General features: G+C 38.5%; 1 protein-coding gene and 1 long non-coding RNA gene across 3 annotated transcripts; one reads left to right on the plus strand and one right to left on the minus strand.

The window, feature by feature from the left end:
• Window positions 1–1053: 1053 nt before the first annotated feature.
• On the minus strand, window positions 1054–20091 carry tasor2 (transcription activation suppressor family member 2). Of its 2 annotated transcripts, none has more exons than XM_008410970.2 (22): window positions 19683–20091; window positions 19267–19415; window positions 18944–19039; window positions 18774–18846; window positions 17442–17533; window positions 17222–17359; window positions 16982–17112; window positions 16874–16890; window positions 16411–16510; window positions 16222–16316; window positions 15981–16087; window positions 15609–15681; window positions 15441–15512; window positions 12190–14313; window positions 11086–11389; window positions 10525–10987; window positions 6005–9103; window positions 4534–4656; window positions 4294–4447; window positions 4095–4200; window positions 1931–2112; window positions 1054–1217 (listed from the first exon to the last, which is right to left on the minus strand). In XM_008410970.2, the coding sequence occupies exons 1-22, from the start codon at window positions 19714–19716 to the stop codon at window positions 1120–1122; spliced, it is 7830 nt and encodes a 2609-aa protein (XP_008409192.2). In that variant the 5' UTR covers window positions 19717–20091; the 3' UTR covers window positions 1054–1119. The 2 variants fall into 2 exon arrangements, with proteins under 2 accessions (XP_008409192.2, XP_008409191.2); XM_008410969.2 differs by having other exon boundaries at window positions 11086–11815.
• Window positions 20092–20109: 18 nt separating this feature from the next.
• Window positions 20110–21472, plus strand: LOC103465798 (uncharacterized). Its single transcript, XR_533849.1, has 2 exons — window positions 20110–20198; window positions 21021–21472. It is a non-coding gene; the product is annotated as an uncharacterized LOC103465798 (long non-coding RNA).
• Window positions 21473–22151: the final 679 nt, after the last annotated feature.

Here is a 22151-nt window from a genome sequence, read left to right on the forward strand (position 1 = left end):
TCCCCCCTGTCCTGTCCTTTGTCTAATGCTTTTTATATGGTATTCATATTTGTAAAAGAACATTTAACCATTTATCATTTTCCTTCTTCACTATTGTGCTCTACTTAGTGATGATCTATCACAAAAAGAACACTGTCGTAATGACATGGGGTATTTCAATGCTTCCTCAAGGCGCTACACAAGTGTTGCATTATAAAGCACAAATTAAGTGTACCGACTAGAGCAATTTATTTCAGAAATTATTTTTAATCAAGCAAAGTGACACGAGTTGGAAATGAAAGCTCTTTCTTAAAATCGTCTTTATATTTTTATAAACTTATCCAGTGCTGAAAAATACATTTCCAGACTGTACAGGAACCCCCACATTATTCTTTTGGTGTGGTGCCTTTCAAGTTTTCCGCATGTGCAGCGACCGGCACATAACTCTAAAACTGAACTTTAAATGAGTCAGCTTGATAAAATTGGGTTTCTTCCAAGTTTCAGAAAGATTTATATTTAGAAGAAAAATAGCTATCGAACATTAAGAAAATAGAAGTCATTCTCCTAGATACAAAAACAGGATTTTAAACCGGTTTAAACACAGAAAACTTTTGATATTTGCAGGTAATGCTTAGTTATTGTTCTAAATAAAGTTAGGAAATACTGTACAAGTGTAAGCTTTAAATATGTATTGCTAATAAAAAAAAGGACAAAATGTAGCTTTCTTGCTTTGTTGGAAAAACTATACAGTCAGTATGTCAGGACAAATATGAACAACATAAAAATCATTTGTAAGTGGATTTACATTACAATGTACAATGTTGAATTAAGTTATAATACAAACTGCGTTCAAACAGCACAGCTGCCAGCGTTTTGGCAAATACAGCCAATCTATCCAATAACTGAATCATTACCGAGGCTATACAGAAACATGACCGGAACACCCTGTTGAAAGATAAACCGATGACTGTTACTTACAAAAGAAACTCAAAAATTTAAGTTAGTAAAAGATTAGCTACTCGTGTAGCAGGCATTTTAAATAACCATGACTGGTGGCTTTTTAATTCACGCATACAAAGAGCATTTGATTGTTTTAATGTTTCAGGGAGTGAACCTGATCACCGGTTCAACCTTCTTCGGTCAAATTCTGAATATTTCTGATGAAGACTTTGTCAGAAAAGTGTTCAGAGTCATTGTCAAAATCCCGTTCTTCTCAAAGGCACAGTCTGTTGTTGCATCTGGAAAAAGAAGGAAACCATATTAGAGCTTTTGCAGAGAGTAGTAAGAGAACATGGCCTCAAGAAAAAAATTAATAATTTACTGGGTTTTAAGTAAAATTGACTGTGGCATCCTAAATGCTTTAGTATGCCATTTTTAACGCAACCTTTCTCAATGCTTCTTGCTTTCTGGATACACTAAAGTGCCTGGTTCAATAACAAGTTCAAGACCTTAAATCATTTTAGGTCAGTTTGCAAGACCAAAATTATTTATTTTAATCCAGAGGTTTAATTTTTGGAGACAGGTCCCGTCGTCTGGCGAAACTAAAATCGTCGAGTTGATTTTAACAATCATCTTTATACTTGGAGGAAAGCTTGGAAGTCTGCAAACACCTTCCAGACTATGACGTGGAGGAGTGTCGACATCATGTGATGGGAGTTACGACTCCGGCAAAAATGGATTTTCCAAATTAACTATGACAAAGCATTCTGCAAAACTGGTTTCAAAGTGTCTTAAGGACAACAAAGTCAAGATTTTTGAGCTAACATCTCTTACAATCTCAGTATGATTGAAAATAAAAATAAACTGAAAAGATGTGCGGGTCTCATAACTTTGGCAATCCAACCTAACCTAAAACAGGGAAAGCTTAGCTTGGGTTGATGCCAAACCCAGGCTTCGTTTAAATTACAAGACATCTAAAACCAACAAAAAGTGTCCAAACACAGTGTCTCACCAGTTATAAAAACAAGAAAACGAGACGATACATGTTGGACTTGCAGTCGGAGCAGACATGCCAAATAATCTGGTTGCTCTCTAGTCATCTGGTCACACTCGTGGTAAGGCAAGACATCCAGTATACCGGCGTCTTGGCACCAGTACATCAACAGCTTCTTCTCGTTTGCTTCTTCGCTCAACCTGGATTAAATGTGCAGAAAGGTGAAACTTTAAGACTATCGGTAAGACATTCTGTACAGCATTTAAAAAGATAACCGTTGCATAACATAAAGAAAAACAAAGTTGAATTGTGTCATTTTAAAGTTTCTCTTGACAATACACCTTAGATTCTCTGGGAGGTGGAGGCCAGTTTAGTTTGCTGGCCAATTAAGCACAGGAACACCCTGGCCATTGCACCAGTTTTTGGCTCAGTTTTTAAGCAGTTTGGGCAGGTGCCAAGTCCTGCTGGAAAATGAAATCAGCATCTACTTCAAGCCTTTATTTGCGCCACAATTCTGGAAAAAGATAACTTCCAGAAAACTTAAAAGCCGCTGAAACACTGACTTCCTTTAAGTCAAGGGTAAAAACCCACCTGTTGTCTTTATATATTTGATGATTTTTATTCTTGATCATTTTAATTACGGCATTTGACAAAATGTAATGTTTTTTATCATATGAAGCACTTTGAACTGCCTTGTTGCTGAAATGTCCTACACGAATAAACTTAGCTTTTAGCAAAGCGAAGTGCTCCAAAATTTCCTGGTGGGCGGCTGCATTGACTGCAGACCTCAGAAAACCCAGTGAACCAGCACCAGCAGATGACAAGGCACCTCAAACCATCACTGACTGTGGAAACTTCAGACTGGACCTGAAGCAACATGGATTCTCTCCACTCTTCCTTCAGACTCTGGGACCTTAAATTCCCAATTAAAAGTAAACCATACTTTCATGTGAAAAGATGGAAAAGATTAAGCTGTTTTTCTCTTTAGCCCAAACTGTCTCTGGTTCAGGACTAGCTCAACACGAGGAATCTTATTTTACTGAAAAACATTGAGCACTACCCATGAAACAGAGCAATCATGTTTAAACTCCTCATGCGGCAGTGCTCTGAAATATAAATGAAATATTTAGAGAATTGTCCAAAGCTACTAAAAGAACTAAAAAAAAAAACCTGTTTCTTTATCCTTTCACTATTCACATTTTAAAAAACAAACAAAACTTGCACAACAGGTTAGGCAGCAAAGCTGTTGTGAGCCTCTTGCCAAAATAACGTGCTCAACAGTATTTTGCCTTTACAAAATCACAAGGTTTGAGGTCAAATGAGGACAAACTGACAAAACATGTAAAAAACCAAAAAGGTGTCCTGAGTTTCAAGTTTCCTTGTGGTGCAAAAGGAAAATGGTGCAAAAATGCAGCAGCTTCGTGGATAATTAAGTGTAAAAACTATCAGCTGGCAAGATCGGTTTAACATGTTATCACCGATTACCCAAATAGGGTAATAGGGATCGATAGGTGACTCCACTCTCAGTCTGCTCCTTGAGATGCTCCCCAAAATTCTTGAATGAATTTGGCTTCTTGTTTGTCTCAAGCCTCAAGTTATCGCTGTAACTGATACAACTTTTCACACTTTTTCCTTCCACTCAACTCTCTAATTATGCTTGGATGTAGCGCTTGGTGAACAATCAGCTTCTTTAGCACTGACCTTTGGTGGTTTGCCCTACTTTTGGAGAATGTCAATGACTGCTGAACATTTGTCAGGTCAGCAGTCGCCCCAGGACAGTGCGTCCCRTTGACCCGGATTGAGAAACCATTTAAAGGCTCAGGGATCCTTAGCAGGTGTTCGTGGTGTGACACCATGAGTTTTCAAAATGTAACTTTTTTCACAATACTCCAAAATTATGGAGACAGATGATCTGTAAACCGTAGTCATCAAATTACAAGATATAATAGATTAAATATTTCACTATCTGTAATGAATCTAAATGACATACAGTTTTCACTTTATGAAAAAACACTGAACTTTTTCAAGATATTACATTTTTCTGATACGTTTCTGCACTTGACGAAAACTTTTCTGTCAAAATAATTAAATAAAATAAGCAAAAATCAATGCTTGTATAACAAGTGTGACGTGCCAAGAGAAACAAAAGTGATCTTTTTTTTTTTAAAGAAATGAAACCAACCTTGCGTTTTCTTTCAGGCGACGGCTGTCTCTGTAGTGCAGCATCCATTTCCACTTCCCCATCCCGTTGAGCTCTTGCAAGATTTTGGAGATTTTTTTCATGTTGGCTGCAAATTCACACAAAGTTGATACAGTGAGTCAAACCAGGACAAGGAGGTTGTTTAAGAAGCACTGAAAAGGATTCAGTTAGGTAAACATACCAACGCTGAGGGGCTCCAGCACTGCTCTGTCAAACATTACAAAGCCAGCCCGGATGAAGAGCTCTTGGTGGGTGAGATTGATGACATCATCTGGTTCATCGACTCCAGCAAACAGCACACCTGGACTCATCTTGAGCTTGAGCAAATGTGGAATCTGAAAAGTTGAGAGCTGTCATTAACCCCTGACCCTACTTCTTCCTATCAGATGTAGGATTTGTTTCAACCCGCCGATTCCTTTACCTTACAAATGTGCTCGGCAATATCTTCGTTTYTGAGGATAATGAGTAGCGATGAAGAACCGTCCTCGCCGAGGAAGAATTCAGAAGGCTGCACAGCAGTGTGGCCCTCTGTTTCCAGMTGAGCCTGTAAAAAGGTAAGAAACAAATGAAAAAAGACAAGTTATAAATAAACTGTCGCCATAAGTGAATCTTATACTGGTTTGGCATAAACATTAAAAGGATATGTGTGCATCTTTAGGCCTGAACAGACTTGAAAATTTGGGCAGATCTATATCCGATAACCAAGATCTCCCAATATTGTATATATAAAATATATTTTCCCACCCTTTGCACATGTATAAGATGAATGGATTAAGGTTTAAATGTGGCGGTCAAATTGACACCATGTGGCCGTTGTAGTGTTAAATCTCCCAGGTTTTGCTTCACCTTGGTATGAAATTAAGATAGGAAAGTAGCTGATGCGACAGGGACAAGTGAACAGACAGAGAAGGTTTTTATTTCTCTAATAATACACTTTTCGGCTGATAAACACAGAAATACCATCTACTCATCTTGGTGGAAATAAAGCACCTTCATAGCCTACTCATGAGTGCTACAGTTCACTGCATAAATMATTTCCATTTTCAAAAGAAAGACCGTTAGTTGATGATGTGACTAAAATTACGCACCAACGTTGCTATACGGCAAAACTGAGCATGCATGCCTAATATACAAGGTGACCAAACAGCTCCATGGCTATCTCATATCAAAAATGAATCTRCAGATGTTGATGGTCAGACTTCGGTAGTTTCTATAATGCGGAGTGAAAACAAAGCGTGCCAGAAGTTCAGGCCATAATTTCTGAGGTTCTGCCAGAAATTGTACACCAACAAAATGTGGCTTTGCTAAAAAAAAAAAARAAAAAAAAAAAAAAAGGGGTCTTATTTTATTTTGTCTTTTTTCTAATTTGGTTTCAAAAAACATAAATGAAAAAATAAATAAACTCCTCATTATTATTCATTTGGTGGAAGATAATTCAGTCACTGAGTAAACAGGATTACTTCTGTTACTACTATTCGCATGTAGAAAGAATTCTTCAAATCAACAACTTTATTATTGATTAGATAAACATCCTGCACTCTCATATATCCGTGTACGAGGAAAGAGCTGGTCCAATGGTTCCTTGATCCGATAGAAAGCCAAATCACTGCTCTTCAATATGAGGCTTGACTGTCACCTGGAGTGTTGTCTCCAGAGCCATAGTGATTACTTAACCAGTGAAACAGAGACACGTTATTCTCCTATGAATAGAAAACACGCTCTGGTTACCCCCTATCAAAAGAGGGACCACCACTCAGCCTGTTAAGTCTCAGGAAGATACTTGGCGGCTATCTGATTGAGAATATACACCATCTGTACAATGTAACACCTTTTTTCCAAGACATTGCCACGACACAAATTATTAAAACCAAGCTTTTTGAAATTCATTTTACCTTCGTTTCTTTGAAGAAGATGTCATTAGATGTCACCATTATGAAGAATCTGTACTTTGTTTTGCAGGATTTCTTCACAACTGCATTCAGGTTACTCCGGAAGGTCTCATCTAGCTCTTTCTTCATCTGGTCGCAGAAGTCAAAATGGTTACTTTTGTCAGTTCTCGGGTCGCTCTGATGACCTTTTCTGCTTTTAGATCTGGGTGGGACCTTCTTGGCAGAGCAAACATCATGCATCCTTGCATTGTAAAGTCTAGCACATTCTGCAGTCATTGCAGAAATCCCAGGATGCTCCATTGGTTTGCCGTTTTCCTGAGACAGAGCACGGATCACCTTTCGTTCCTCTGTGAGAGCCGTCTGGTCCTTCCTGTTAGACATATCCACCTGTATTTTTTGTCTAATAAGAGGGGTGTCCAAAAACTCCATTGAATCCTCTTGCTCCTCAAGTTTGGAAAAGCTGATAGTCAGAGGACAAGATGCTGAGCTGTCATGAGTATCCGGTTGAGAGAGGGGTTCCCTTTTAACCTTTTTCAAAAGATTTTTCATCTGTTCTGAAAAGATGAGGCACTCCTGCTCCATTGATGCCCTGGTGAGGTCATTCTGAAGGCACCTTTGAGAGAGCTGCTCCAGAAAAGAGTAGGGCCTCTTCTGACCAGAATTAAAGACTGTGCACTTGAGTGAACTTTGATGACCTGCAATGCAATCATCGTCACTTACAGTATCATATTTGTGACAAGTTAGTAACTTGTCTGAGCGGTCTCTCTGAGTAACATGTATGATTATATCCTCAGCCGTCCCATTTACAGTATATTCCATAAACYTGGGGTCTTGATCCTCCAATTCAGGGAAACTTTCTTCGGATTTAAGGCACTGCACAGAAGATGAAGGCGATGATGAAATTTGGTTGAGCTTTGACATGGTTCTTCTGTAGTTCTGAGGAGGAGAACATGATAGGGAATCTGTGTCCTCCTCTGTGTCAGATTCACTGGAGATGTTTGCCATCCAAAGGGTGTTGGAAGAAGGCTCATAGACACTGTGATTACTATCAAATCCATCAGAATTTTCTTTAAAAAACTGCATTGTCTCCTTCAAAAGCATGGAGTTTTGTGATAAGTATCTGCCACTAGCTTCTTTACACTGGGAGGTAGTTTTAGGGTCTATGTCTTTTGACTGCCAATGTGGCTGAYTTTCCTCGCTTTTAGATGGTTTTACTGCCATGACTGGACGCTGAGGATATGGACAGCACTCATTACTTAAATTAGTTTTTTCCTCCTTTTGCAAAACTTCCTCTGAGACAAAAGATTTGTGGGGAGGAAAATCTGGGTCTGCTAGTGTCTCCTGGTGGTTAGGATTCTCAATGAATTCGTTTAAACTTTGCAAAACCCGTAGCGTTCTTATTTTGATATCAGGACAAAGGCCACCAGGGGGATTTGGATTAGTGTTAGCTGTAGAAGTTTGGAGTTTTTTATTAAAAGGCAGATCATCTGTAGGTGTTGACTTTTCGGTCACATTTTGGTCGTCTTCAAAATCAGTGAGATCTCCAGTGCTTCTGCTGGGACTTGGACATAAGTTTAAATCATGAGGCTTTTCGTCTATAGTAGGAGTTGGGGACCTGCTATCAAATTCTTCCCTAAACCTTTCTGGTGTATAGGTTTCATTAAGAAGTGATGATTTGCAAGGGGATAGTTCAGCCTCAGTGCYAATATTTGATGCGACAGATATTTGGTCAGGTAGTGCAGCTACAGGGTTAGTAGTGTCACTAATAAAGGGTATTGGTTTCTGATCTCGAACAACATTTTCTACCCTGTCTTCAGGRGGTACAACATATACCTCACCCACATCTTTGGGTGGGTGAGTTGGACTTAGAACCAAATTCAAACTTTTGCTCAACTTGCTACTTGCTTCATCAGTTTTTGAATCAGTCTTTTCAGTAAGCTGTTCATCCACCTCACACACATTATTGGCTTCACATTTGGACGGGAACTCCTGTACTTCTAGTAGAGTTTGCTSAAGATTTTCCTCTTCACATTCAGAATTGGATTCCAAACTTTGGTCTGATGTTTCCATTTTGTTTGGGGATTCAACACTGTCCTTTTCCTGAAGTAAACATGGAGCTRTGGGAGAGTCATGGCTATCCTCACACGAGATGGGCAACACTAGCTCCTGACGGWCTGTACTGTTTATATCCAAATTTTCCTGTGATGCAGTGTCTGTAAGTTCAAGTGCAATTTCTGATGGAGTGCTAACAGTTTCAAAGGAGGGACTTTCATGTTCAGACACATCGGGATTTACACACAGCGAAGAATCTTCCATGCTGGCAGACAATGGCAGCGGTTCATCTACTTGACTGTTCTCTGAAAWGTAACCTTGCTGTGCAAGACCTCCACACAGTTTGGGTAACGACTCATTTCTCAAATCTCTATCTATGTCAGCAGTAGAAGTCCAGCTTTTGTTTTTATCACCTTCTTTTTTCACACAAACATCCTCATTTTTAAAATCTTTCACTGTAGCTGTTGTGCAACAGTCCATATTTCCTTCTTGATTGTCAGTCTTGTCTGGTGAGGCAAGACTTTCCTCACCTGGCAGCTTCTCATGTACATAATTTCCATTACAAACAATATCAGATTCTTTGTTCACAGATTCATCATTTCTGTTTGTCATATCCGAAGGACCTCTACTGCCACCCTGGCAGATTTCCTTCTCCTGTAGTCCCACGCCTGTTTGAGTCACATTGCATTCTTCTCCACTGTTTACCTCCTTRTCCACAACAATTGTGGGTGAGCACAATGCGTCTTGCTGTGGCAAGTTCTTTACTGTAGCCTCTTCATTTTCAATGCCAACTTTCTTGAAGCTGATGTCTTTACTGCATTCATGAAGCACAGGTTCAGTTCCAAGTGTAGCTCCATCAGATTGAGGCTCAGCGGGTAAATTCCTCGTCACCTCTGATTGACAAAATATCCTGTCACTCTTAGAAGAAGGAGCTTCATTGTGACCAAAATGTAATAGTTTGTTTTCAGTTTCAGCTGTTTTACTCTCAATGTTTGTATCATCTTTGACCTCATTGGAACTATCTCTGAAATGCACCATCTCTTTGTTGAACTGTAAAAGAATGTGGGAAAGAAAGAAAATATTACATTTAAAAATTAGTAGTGCCTCTCTGATTTTAAAAGTCACCATTTAAAAATGCCAATGTTTTACAATATAATATGTTCAACAGATTACMAACACAGTTCATAAAAACACAATTACAACTGGGTATAATTTGTGTGTTGAAACGCAGAAATTATTTTAGATAATTACTGTACTGTGTATTGTACAGTTCATTATTAAAGAAAATGTATGAGTTAATGTGAAAATGTCCTGTTAAATAATCTTAGGACTAACATGAGTCTCTCATAAGTGGTTGAAACATTATTGTTTTAACAAGACAGAATCACAATCATAGGAGTCAAGGAGTCTGTTGTTCCCCATTAGCAACAATGGGAACATTTATTTAAGTGGATCAAATAAAAAGGTCATCACTTAAAATGGCTGTCATTCTGATTGATGGTAATAAAATAGTCACTGAAGCTAACAATAATTCACATCCTTAACACTTTCTTGCTAACTCATGTCTGTTGTTACCTCTCCTGGCTTCTCTGAATGACTGTTCAGAGAAATGACATTGGTCAATCAACATCAATCCTGTCTTACTGATTGGGTCACCCCAAAACGGACAGTCTCTTAGGCAAGATTTGAAGGTTGCACCTTCACAAATGGCTATATTGGCCATTTATTTCATTTTTACTTGTATGTCACCAAACGCCAGCCTAACATCTGAATGCAAACTACCCAATGATTGAGAATGTATATTTTTGTTAAGTAGTCCCCAGATGCTTTTAATAATTTGTTTGYATTTCTGAACAACTTGCAGTTGCCCGTTCTAGTTCAACGACTCTCTGACATCTCCTGAGGCCTTACACCCCCTCACATTCTCTTTAGGCAGGTCTTTGAGCTCGTTCAGATTCGATGGCCTTTTGGCACGGACTTTCATCTTTAGCTCAAGTTTCAATGGGATTCAAGTAAAGGTTTTGTGCAAGTCAGTAAATAATTAGTGTGGTCTTCTAAATGTGGTTCTTTACCGGCTTGATGTGTGTGTTGGACTATTCAGACCCAGGTTTGCTGCTCTSTATGACAGGTTGTAGATCCCTAAACCTAGGATGTCCTGTGATGTTTATAAAGTTTATTTTAAAATTGTATTGCTCAATTCAACAGCAAATATAATCTACTTAATACAGTTAAAATAATGTTATTTTTATAAGCAGAATAATAAGAATGTTTTCAAATKTATGTAAACCAAAGATAGTCATCTTTAACGACAGCAATAAGTATTTTTTTCCTTAGGAGACTGTGTAATTGTTTGCAACCCCAGGCAAACAGACTCAAGAGTTGACCATCTAGGTCTACATCAAAAAGGTAAACTCAATACATTTTTAAAATAATAATAATAATAATAATAATAATAATAATGAGAGCCAAACCTGAAATGTTTCTTTCTCCTGTAGGCCTGGTGCTGGCTTTACAGCACTCAATGCTTTTAAGGGCTTGTTTGATACAAGAGTCACTTCTTTGTTGGGCTGTTGTTCCACTGAAACCTGTTTAACATCAAAGTTTTTCACTGACAAATCCAAAATTCCAGATTCTGGTTCTGAGACARCATTGTCTTTTTTGCTGAGGTCCAATAGTTTTGAAGCCTCTAGGTCTGGATTCTCTGTTAGACTTGAAAGATCCACAGCTGAACAGATCTCAGGCTCACGCCTAGTTCGACCTGATAACGTTCCACTAGCCGTATCCACAGATCCACTCTCCTCTGAACATTGCTGCATCAGAGTTGGATCCACTTGAAAGAACCTGGATGTTGACCGGCTGTAAAACAAACCTATCCACATGTGGAAGATGAGTCGCACTTCTTCAGCAGTGTCTTGCATGGAGAAATTCCAAGGCCTATTGAAAATGTAACAAATATTATACATCACCAGAAAACRTTTAGCAAAACGCGAAATTATCATTCGTTAATTACCCAAGTATGAAACTAAACATACCCGTGCAAAGCTCGGATGATGACTTTGTCCTTTGCATCACTAGTAAACCTGCTGTCTAGATTGAAGTTGTAGTTTTCTTCCCATTTTCTTGTGACTTGAATGGATTTCTCCTTCATTACAAAGGTGCGAGAGTGTTTTAACTTTCGCCTATGCTTCTGCAGGTTTTCTGGAGTCCTGCTGTGTTCACTTATGACTCCCGCACTGACAGAAGGGTGTAGAGATTTAGCTCCATCGCCATACATTGACTGGTGATGGTTCAGCAGTCTTGTTGAACCACTTAAAGGTGGTACCTGGAAAGTTGTACCTGACAAATCCAACAGTAGAGAAGATGGGGGCAGTGAGTAAGCATGATCTTCAGATATCAAAGAAACCAAATTATTTTCTGCCACAGGGGAGCATTTTGAAGGGGACTCGAGAGACTGAAGGGCTCTAGCAGCAGGATTTCTAAGCAGAGCGTGGAGAACTGACTCTTGATCAGCACTGGAAAGACTTTTTGAAAGGTCACATTTCTTTGCATTGTCTTTAGGCGCTCTTTCAAGTGCCTGACTTGGTTGCGGAGGGACTTTGTCATTACTGAGTGCCAAGTCAGCAAGTAAGTTCAAAGCATCTGTAGATGTGCAAGTACTTTTCATTTTTTCCTTAACAGTCTTCCTGACAGTTTTATCACTAGTACAGTCATTGTATTTTTTTTCAGTTGTAAAACAAGCTGGAGTTTGAAAATGCAACCACCCTGTGAAGACAAAACAGAAGAGAAAAAGAGAAAATGCATGAAGATAAAAAGTAGCACATTGAAAGCACATGAAATACACCTTTGTTTTATAATAAGAAATTTGTCACCAACAGATATTGTCATTGCTTCACAAGGGAGGTGTAAGGTTTATTTAGTCAATCACGGCATGCTTTGACATAACAAGCAAAAAATGCTGCATTAGCAAAGAAAAACGACATTTTAAAGTGCATAAAGACAGCAAAGCGTAGCAACAGCATGCTCAGGATAGTTAGAGTTGACAGAGCCAATGAAAGGGCAAGCTAGTATCAATGTCAGACATTTGCATCACAGCCCAAGAGTATCTAGATTCTAAATAATTGAAAGACATGACTTACATTTCTTTTTAACGTTTTCAGCAGAGATGCCCTGATGCCTTTTCAGAGTCTTAATTCTACTCCTCCTTGGGAAAATTGACAGAGGCCTTTGAATTATTTGTGGCTGTTTGTCTAAGGGGGTATGTTTCTCTTTCTCTGTTGAGTCTTTCCTCGGAAGAGTGTCCACCTTTTTCGCTTTTTGAAAATTTTCTAGATTCTCTTTAGGAGTCAAGCCTAAGCAATATGCGAAAAGAGGGTCAACCGATACCATTTTTGAAACATTGACACTTGGAGGAGTTGCATTATTACCCATGGCCGTCTCAGTGTCAGAGTTCACTTTGTGTTTCTTAAAACAAAAGTCACTTTCCTGGTCAACATGTTCCCTTTTTTGTGGTTTTGTCGGGAGATCTAATGTTCTTTTTCKTCTCGAAAGAACTGACTTTAGTTTGTTAAGCAGGAGTTCCCCTTTTGGTGAAAGTTTGACTGGAGAAAAGATCTCAAGCTGTTTGGTTTCAATAGTTTTTGATAAACTATTTGTGTCATCATTTCTTGGAGAAACAGAGCAAAAGTTAGGAGTCAATGGTACTCGGCCACTATCATCAACTGGCGGTGTTAAAATGTCTTCATGATCAAGCTGATGGTTTTTATCATCAACAGTGCTTGTGGATGTGGCTTCAGCAACCGCTGTCTCTGAAGCTGAACAAAGTTGCTTATCCATTGTGACTTTGTCAGGAAGTGTCACAGGAACATTGTGCAAGACCTTTTCAGGGCACTCATCTTTTTTTGTACACTGCATAGACTTAACCTGATCAGCAAAGTCTACAGAGCCAAAAGGAAGCAATATCCTCCCACATTCACTCACGACGGGCTTCAGGTCCCAGCGCTCCATTTTCTTTCTTAGAGGTAAAATCTCTAAGAAACTATCCCCATGGAAACTTGCCAGTCCAACATCTGGTTTTGTCTCTTCAGTTTTGGCTGAATCAACAGCAGATCTAAGTTTGTTATTTTTTGATGGTAGTTTATCAAATCTGCACTTCCGTCTGTGAAGTTTTTTCCACTTTGGTTTTAAAGAACTTCTCAACTGAGGAAGATTAAATTCCTCACTGTGCTCCTGTGTCTCACGGTTTAAATGTTCAACCTTAACTGCAGTTGAACTATGAGTCTTGACAGAAGTTCTAGAAACCTTCTTTTTCACCACAGAATATATTCTTCGTCGTTTCTTTCTCTTTGTACTCTTTTGGTGTTTGGCGACCTTAGGGAAATCCAAACACTTTTTTGCTTTGTCAGACTCATCAATGGCAGAATTTAAGTCTGCTGTTTGTAACTTAGCCATGGTTGAAAGACCAGAAAAATGAAAGTCGGTGTGCTTGGATGTTGATACTTCATCTGGGATTTTTCGCTCTGCTGAGGTTATGCTGACAATGAGCTCTGCAGAAAGATCCTCTGAAGTTGGAGGAATTAGTGGGTCTTGAGCTCCTGGATCATCAGCTTTGTTAGGTTGTTCAGTGAGGTGAGCGCATATTGGATCGCCTTTGGTAACAATTTCACTCAGCAAATTGTCTGGCACAACATTCTGAGACATGGGTATTGCAGCAATTTGAAATTCAGGACTTGGAAAACCAATATCCATAGATGCCTCAGTATTACCAAGCGGCTGCTTGTCCGACAATGACTGGTCTTCTGCTTCCATGCAAACTGGGCTACTTGGCGCCTCCTCAGGCGATGACAGACAGATGTAGACATCATCATCAAGCTCTTCTCTTCGCTCCTCCTGTCCTGATGCCAAAATCTCTGAAACCTTAGCGACTGGAAGTTCGAAGGAGTTTGGTTTACTCAGGTACGACTTAAAGGTTTCCCATGTTCTGTTATTCCACTCAGGAGACGAATAGAGATGTCTGTGCGCTTCAGCCACGTCATAATGATCTGGAAACATCCCTAGCTCCCTTGGAGGTCTTGAAGGACTAGAAGAAAATCCTGGATTTATTAAAGTGGCATAGCTTTGCATGTGTTCGGTCAAGACTTCACAAAGTTCATTCTTTGGATCCATGGACGTTTTCTCAGCTTCGCCCTCGGCGTAACTTAGCACTGGTAGAATACGCAGAATTTCAGATGACAGGGCACAGTTTTTCTCTCGAAATTTTGTGTCTGTGAAAAAAAAACCCAACAACACAGATTTGTGTTTAGCTTTGTAAACTTTTTATGACAGAAAAACAATTGTAATTAGTCGAGTAGTTTGCAGAGCCTGAGACAAAAGTCTTTGCCTATTTCTCTTTACTGAAATGTTCAAGCTAGGCCATACAATGACTAAAAGATTCTGAACCTGCAGTCTTGCCTAAAATTTTCTGCATCCTCCTTTATTGGATACCCCTGTATTTATCTCTAGGTTTCCCTGCTAAGGAAAAGCATGGTACCCACAGCTGGCACCACAACGCTCCATGGTGAGGATAGTGTGTAGAAGATAATATGGAGTATTAGTGTCCAGCTACACAGCACTTCACATTATGTTAAAATTGTCTACTTTTGGCTCACTGGATGAGCGGGTTGTTCTTCATGTCTGCAATAGCTTGCGGCAAACTGTAGATTTGAATTGTTATGGCTTTTCTGGAACATCAAGTTTCTTTTTGTCAATCTACCATAGAGGCCAGTTTTGTTAAATGGTCCTGACAATAGTTTCACCTCCCACCTGAATATTCATACAGCTTCTATAGAGTAACCATGAGCCTCTTAGCAGCTTTCTAACTCACGATTTTCTTGCATTATGAGTCCGGTAACTATAGGGTGATAWTAATTTCTTGGTCGGTTTGCAGAACGCATTGCCACACACTTCATTTTCAGATGAAGGATTCAACAGTGCTCATTGAGATGTTAAAGCATTCAGATGTTTTAACATTTCAATGCTTTGTTGAAGCAACAAATCAAAGTTTGTTTCTTCAAACCAAAGTAACAAAACTTTGATTTGAACCTCTCCACAACTTCATTCCTGGCCTGAGTTTAAATAACTCACATGTTGACTATTCACCAATTTATTGGGGAAATTGGTTGCACTGGATTTAATTTAGCGTAGGAATCGGCGTAGGATAATGAACTGAATAATGCATGCCAGGCATTTTAGATTTTTTTTATTTGTAAGACAAAAAGTTTGAAAACCTTAGGTGGTTCAATCTAATTTGCATTTGCAATGGAAATCCAGGTAAAACTAGAATTGCATATTAAGTCACACAAGCAACAGGTAACCCATAAATGTCAAAATGTAAAAAAAATGCATTAATCACCTCTCCTTACAAACCGGGAGTCAGGAAACACAAAGAGGCCTTGCATGACCCCTGCCGAAGCAGACTCCGCATCTAGAAGAGCAAAAATGTGTAGTGATCCGTCTGTCTCATAGATAGAATTAGAGGTGCAAATGACAAGCTGTACACAATCTCATTTTCATAGCTTACCATCATATCTGAGGAAGTGCGATGAGTGCATTAAGATAAGAAATCCTCTATCAATCAGAGGAATGATGAGAGCCTGTGCAAATGCAAGCAATGTTTTTTTTTTACCGTATAGATATAAAAATAAACTTAACCACAAAATCAAAAACAATCTAGTGCCTCATGCAAAATGGAAAATTGTAGGAATTCCCATTGCATGTTATGACGATTCTTTAGACAGATATTAAAAAGTAAATCAACAATCCAATAATTATTTTACAACTTTGGTGCATAAAGTTTGTGCTGCGATTTGGATTTGATCTACATCACTTTAAATKAATAACATATTTTGTTAGTCATTTTATACAAAACAGTAACTCGGCTCTGCAGACTCACAAATTCTTTCTCCTTGATCTCTGAGAGCAGCAGACCAAATGAGCTGGCTTCGTTTGCTTCAGAGGATACAAACTCACACAAGTTGCAGTAAAAGCCATCCAAAAAGACTGAAAGACCAGAAAACAAAAATACTGAAATGTRTGGCTGCATTAACTCATCCAAAAGTCCTGAATTGAATGTGTAAAAAAAAATAAAATAAAAAATGCTTGAACTTTCTTTTACGAACACAATCAAAACACACCTTCCTCTGTGTAGCTGGTTTCAAAAACAGTTCTTGGCAACAGGCTTCTCAGAACTGACATGTGAATGGCTTGGTCAACCTTGATCACTGATGGTCTTTAATAGAATGGACGAAACAAATGTTAGGACACATTTTACAAAATTAAAGAAGAAACTACAGATGAGACGTTTAAATGCAGCTTTAACTTACAGTTGTACAGGAATAAAGGCCACAGCAGCGGATCTGAGGTCAATATGGTAAATCTGGTTCTGTATCTGAAGCTGACCCCTCCATARTAAGTAGTTATGAACTGAAAAAAATATATAAAAAAATACAGCAAACAAGCAAATAAGGTGTGCCAACCATTGCACTACCCAGGGAAGCATTTTCATTTAGTAATTGTGTGTTTTGGTATTGTGATTTGAGACTGGACTGAATGCACTCTGTTGACTGATTCTACATTCAGAAGCCACATATATGTAGAAATAAAAGGAAATTGGGGAGTGTAAAGGAGATATAGTATTTATAAATAAATTAATTTGTTCCTCACAGACATTATTTCTTCCTTTATAATGTTAGAAGTACTTGCAAATGTGCACAAACTACTAAAGGCGATTACAGGAAATTAGTATGTTTAAAGAAAAGCTTTTGCTACTGTTTAAATTGTACTCACCATGTTTGTGCACCTCACTAAAAAGAGAAATTGGGACAGAATTAAAATGAGTTTAAAACTCATATTAAATATGTGTAACTGAAACAAACATGCTGTATTCAAGAATACCTTTTCTCTMGTGTAACAGGTGGTGCTTTTGTATCCATATACGAAAATGACACAATAGCAAACGGACATGCAGCGCTGGGAGACTGGGATGTTTCACTGCTTCCATCATGTAGCAGCTCATAAATGTAAAACTGAAAGAGATAAAATAAACTGTGGGTACCTGGTGTTTRTAKCAAACTACAGCAGCGTATGTGACACGGTTGTGACAAGAGAAGCGCCTTTAAAGACTGAAATCTTTACCTGAGTTCTCTCAAAAGCAAGAAAGGAGCTGGTTTTGGAAGAAACAGAAGGCAACTGGTCCGACACATGAGAGTCACAGCCCACAGTGGGCTCTGTGAAATGCTGTGTGTAGTTCTCTGTGACCTTTTTAACTTTACCCTTTACCGAGAAAACAAAACAATAATTAATAATCAGCGGTAATTCTTCCAAATGGATGTTCCTCCGTTTTGTTTTTCAGTACCTTTGTCAGCCTGATGATGGCAATGTATCCAGATTTCCCATGATACCAGCGGTTTATATCCAAACAATCAGAGTACATTGAGATGTAAACACCTTTAAGAGAAAAAAMCCCAACAAACTTTCACTTTAATACATGTTTTTAGAACAAAGTAAAAACAGCGGCATTTACTATTTCAGGACCTCACAAAAGTAATGCTTTAATGTTCAATGTGAAACAGGTTCCCAGAAACCTGACACACCCTCAGCAGAACAACCACACCCTGCAGAAAGGCTGTGCAATTATTGTGTGAGACACGCCTTATGCAGGAGAAAAAATGTGAATGATCTCATTGAGTTCACAAGTGGCCATAATCCCGACATTTATCTTCGCACCTCTGCTGCAAAAACATGCAGAAAACAATAGAAATWCAGAGCGGACATAACTTTGCCCCAAATCAACAAAGCTATCATTTGTTTTTGTTTTTTTGCTACAACAAATGTAATAAAAATGACCATTTGTCTGTATACTGAAAAATATTATTTGGTATATGAAAAATATCAATAGAAAAAGGGTTAAAGCCACTGAAAGTTTTGTAGGTTGCAAAAAAGAGCAAGTCGCAAATCTGGTTTTAGTGGGAAAAATGAGCAGCAAAGACCGGTCAGGTGGGTTCTTTTTCCATTATGTTTTGTCAGCAGTTTAGAGAAACAGAGTCCTGAAAATAAAAGCTGGTCTGAATGAGAGAGAAATGGACAATCTGCTGCAACTACCTTTACAATCTGTATCACACAAGAACTGCATCAAAAATTATTTTAACAACCAAAGAAGTGAAGCTTACAGCACAACTATATAGAGTTACATCTGAAACAATAAAGCTTTTATTTGTTTGTGCTCTTTCATTGGCCTTTTATTCCTCAGTTCACTAAAAAGGATTTCTAAGAAACAAAACATCAAAACAGATAACACTTCAACTTTATATTTATGCAGAAAAATCTAAGAAAAGTAATCAAGACTGCTGCAGTGATTCTACTTCTGAAGTAAATACAGTTCAGAGTGTACATATGCTGTGATTTACAGTTTCACTTTCAACTTAGGATTGTTTTTTTTTCCACTTTCAGTTATATACATTGATAGAGCTCTGAAACTTGCTTTCACTTTCATTGGGACTACAGCGGGACAAACAATAGTGTCTTTCCACTGGGAAAGACACTTTACTTTTTAAAAATAATTTTTAACGGTAAGTTCATCTKAAATATTTATACACATAACTTAAGTACTGCAGTTCTAGTCTTATTYGCCTGGTTGCATCAGACTTCAGGGTGTGTGCATGTCGTACATAGGAAATAAGAGGTTTACCTTTTGCTGGATCTCCCAAAGTTGTACATGTGCTGTTTCCAGAGATTACACCAGTTTGTCCAAGTGCATTAGCCTTTAAAAACATTAAAATAGTTTATAAAAATATGACTATCAGCAACATTTGATTAAATATGTATTCTCTGAGCTGTGTAGGTCACGGTGAAATATACCTTGCTGCCGTCGTCAAACAACAAAAAGCCATATGTTTCTTTGAGATCATCTTCTGAGTACCCTGCGTTTGTTTTCCTTGCTCGAAATGCGTTGTACTAATATGAAGAGGACATTTAGAAATCAATTTGAAAGCTCATACAGACGAAGGAATGTTCTAGTTCGAGATAGTCAATATTAAAGTCACACTTTAAGTAATTATATTTTTCAGAAAAATAGTGGAAAAGTTATTTAAATTAGTTAATACAGTGTAATATGAACTTCTTTGAGGTGTGATTAGTGTTGAACAGAGGCTGTGTGGTGAGGAGGAAAAGACTGAGCTGACCTTGTTCTCAATATCAGGATTCTTGACTAACACAGCAGACTTGTATCTGAAAAACTGCTTTGATTCTTCGTACAAGTAAGCACTTTGAAGTGGAGCCAGTATATTGCTCTGAAAGACGTCCGAAGATTCCGACACAGGTATTAAAAAACCTGGTGTAAACAGAAAATATGACCATGAGCCAAACATATACAAAGAGCTGGAAAATTACAGAAAACTGCAGTCAGTGAGCAGGAGGAAAAAAAAAAAAAAAAAGAAGGTATTTCACAATCCTGGGACAGGCTGACCTGAGAGCCAACACCTAGCATTTAGGTGTCTATTTCCCTTAATAAGCTTCAAAGTGGTTAAAATATTACAAATTGATATTTCCAATTAATACCCATTAATAGACAAGTCCTAAAAATACTGAAGCTCGTCACCTTCACTTGAGGCTCCTCCATTTCGACTTTCCATTGCTTATGAAATCTGTTCTTCTCCCTTTGCTTGTCGTTTTAAACAGTTGTCCCCGTTTCTGAACATCACAAACGACCGATAAAATCCCATTAATCCCGAAATATCCGAAGCTTTCAGAGTCCCTTGCGCTGTCGCCTCACTTCCAACTGACATGTTCATGCGACAACCAGGAAGTTACAAAATACCCCTCGGTCACATTAGAAATATCCACATTAAAGTCACTTCTTCCGCTTTCCAAATGATACAGTCGCTTAGCTACGATACTACATAGGTCCCCCACGAGGTTCCTGGTGTGGGCAGCCAAAATATGGATTCTACGCGACGAAAAAGAAACAGAAACCTATCGAGCTTAAAGCGTCCATCTTGAAAGTGTAGACCAAACTACCGAGGCTGCTGCTGCTGCTGCTGCTCGAGCTATGGCGAAGCTAGTTTGCGCCTGCGGTTCACGTCTCGTGCGTCTGGTTTTCCTGCCTTGTCTTTAGGTAAAATATAAGACATAACCAATCTGGCGATGTRAAGCGTAGGTATTGGAGCTTTCTCGAAAACGTATGAGGACAGAGCTCGGTTTAATGTGGCTTATTGTAACTATTCTTAGTAGAATGAGGAAGTAAGTGGGCTATCTGTTCTATAACAGTTTGTGCATTTCTCTTATTCATACTTTCAAAATATGCAATCTTTAAGTAAGCAACCGGCTTAACTTCGGCAGCACATCCTTTTGGAAAAGAGAAAAAACAGTAATACCGTTGAAACTGGTTGGTATGGCAGTATATGAGCCTTTGGAATAACATGGTTACCAACAGGAAGTGATATTTAAAGTAAAAAAAACAAACAAACAAAACTGTAATCCAAGTTTCAGCTGAGTTATACCTGCTTAGAGCAGTAGATTATAACCAGCATAAAAACTAAGACAGTTTCCTGTTCGTTTAACTAAGTTCTTTATAAATGCTGAATAGGATACCAGAACTGAGACAAACAAAATGATAAGATGGGTCCACCTTTTAAATTGCATTTTCCTACAGGAGCAGTTTCAAATCAGATTAAGCCAATTTGAAACTGAAAGTAGTAGAACATATTTGTGGTAAAAAGTAGCTGAAGGTAGTCATTGCTTTTGAAAATAAACGTCTTGCCTGGTAAGAATTTGATCAAATATCTGTTGACAAGGCATTCTGTTGACGTTTGATTTTATCTATCAGAAAAAAGATTAAGCTCCACGTTGGTTAGAAAGAAAACATCTTTAAAAAATGACAATTTTCACTGTACATAAAGGAACATATAACTGTGGTTGCTTTTGTCTTCTCTTACAGGCTTGAATTGCCGAAGAACACAATGAAACCATAACATTACCAACACCAATGTGACAGAGCTAACTGTAGCTTTTGGGATCAAAAGAACCAAAGAAAAGAGGATGAGAAAAATGGACCAGTTTTGTGAAAAATTAAGTAGTAATTAAAAATTGACAGATGTCAGTTGTTTTACAAGTAAGATGATGAAACAAAATGAGTCCAAGTCTGTCTGTGTATATAACGCTGACAATAATATTTCCAGATTTAAAAGCGCCCAGTTTTGGCTGCAAAGTAATTGAATGCAGGACAAAAGTACATCTTCTGTTTTTAATCAAAGAGTTTAAGAAGATTGACACACACATTAACACATCCTAAATAAATAAGGGAGCAGATGCACAGTTTTTGTAATTGTAACATTATAAAAAATAGTGATCAGACATTATTTAAAAACGTATTAAAGTACAGGACATTTATGTTGTTGTTGAAGCCTTGTTTTATCTTATTGATTATCTGTGCACTTGATCTCAGTGAGTCATTTGATTCTCACAAATGTTATTTTACAGGCTGTTTTTTTATAGCGTTGCTTAGACTTGTTTTTTCACCGTTTGTTGGACTGGAAATTCTTCATCTGGACAGGCAAGTTCTAGCCTGGCTCTGCCTCATTAACATGTGTTTATGGTTTACTTCTAGGTCTAACTTTTTTTTTTTTCATTGGCTGGCACACTGTGTGGATAATTTTTATTTGGCAATTTCCTTCCACCACTACTTGAATTGCATCCAGCTGAATTTGTCTTTTAATCATGCATCATCCTTGTGCCTAAATTACTGTAAAACCCTTTTCACCAGTATGACTGAAGGCAAATTATAAATTTCAGACCTTCTAGCTATTCAGTCCTCTCCTCGGGCTACCACCTTATCGTGGTGGAGGGGTTTGAGTGTCCCAATGATCCTAGCAGCTATGCTGTCTGGGGCTTTATGCCCYTGGTAGGGTCACCCAAGGCAGACAGGTCCTAGGTGAGGAACCAGACAAAGTGCAGCCCGAAGACCCCTTATGATACACAACAGCCTTGGATCTAGCGTTCCCTCGCTCGGACGCTTGTCACCGGGGCCCCACTCTGGAGCCAGGCCTGGAGGTGGGGCACGATGGCGAGC

This window comes from Poecilia reticulata, linkage group LG6 (genome assembly GCF_000633615.1).
Source record: "Poecilia reticulata strain Guanapo linkage group LG6, Guppy_female_1.0+MT, whole genome shotgun sequence".
Taxonomy (NCBI): Eukaryota; Metazoa; Chordata; class Actinopteri; order Cyprinodontiformes; family Poeciliidae; genus Poecilia; species Poecilia reticulata.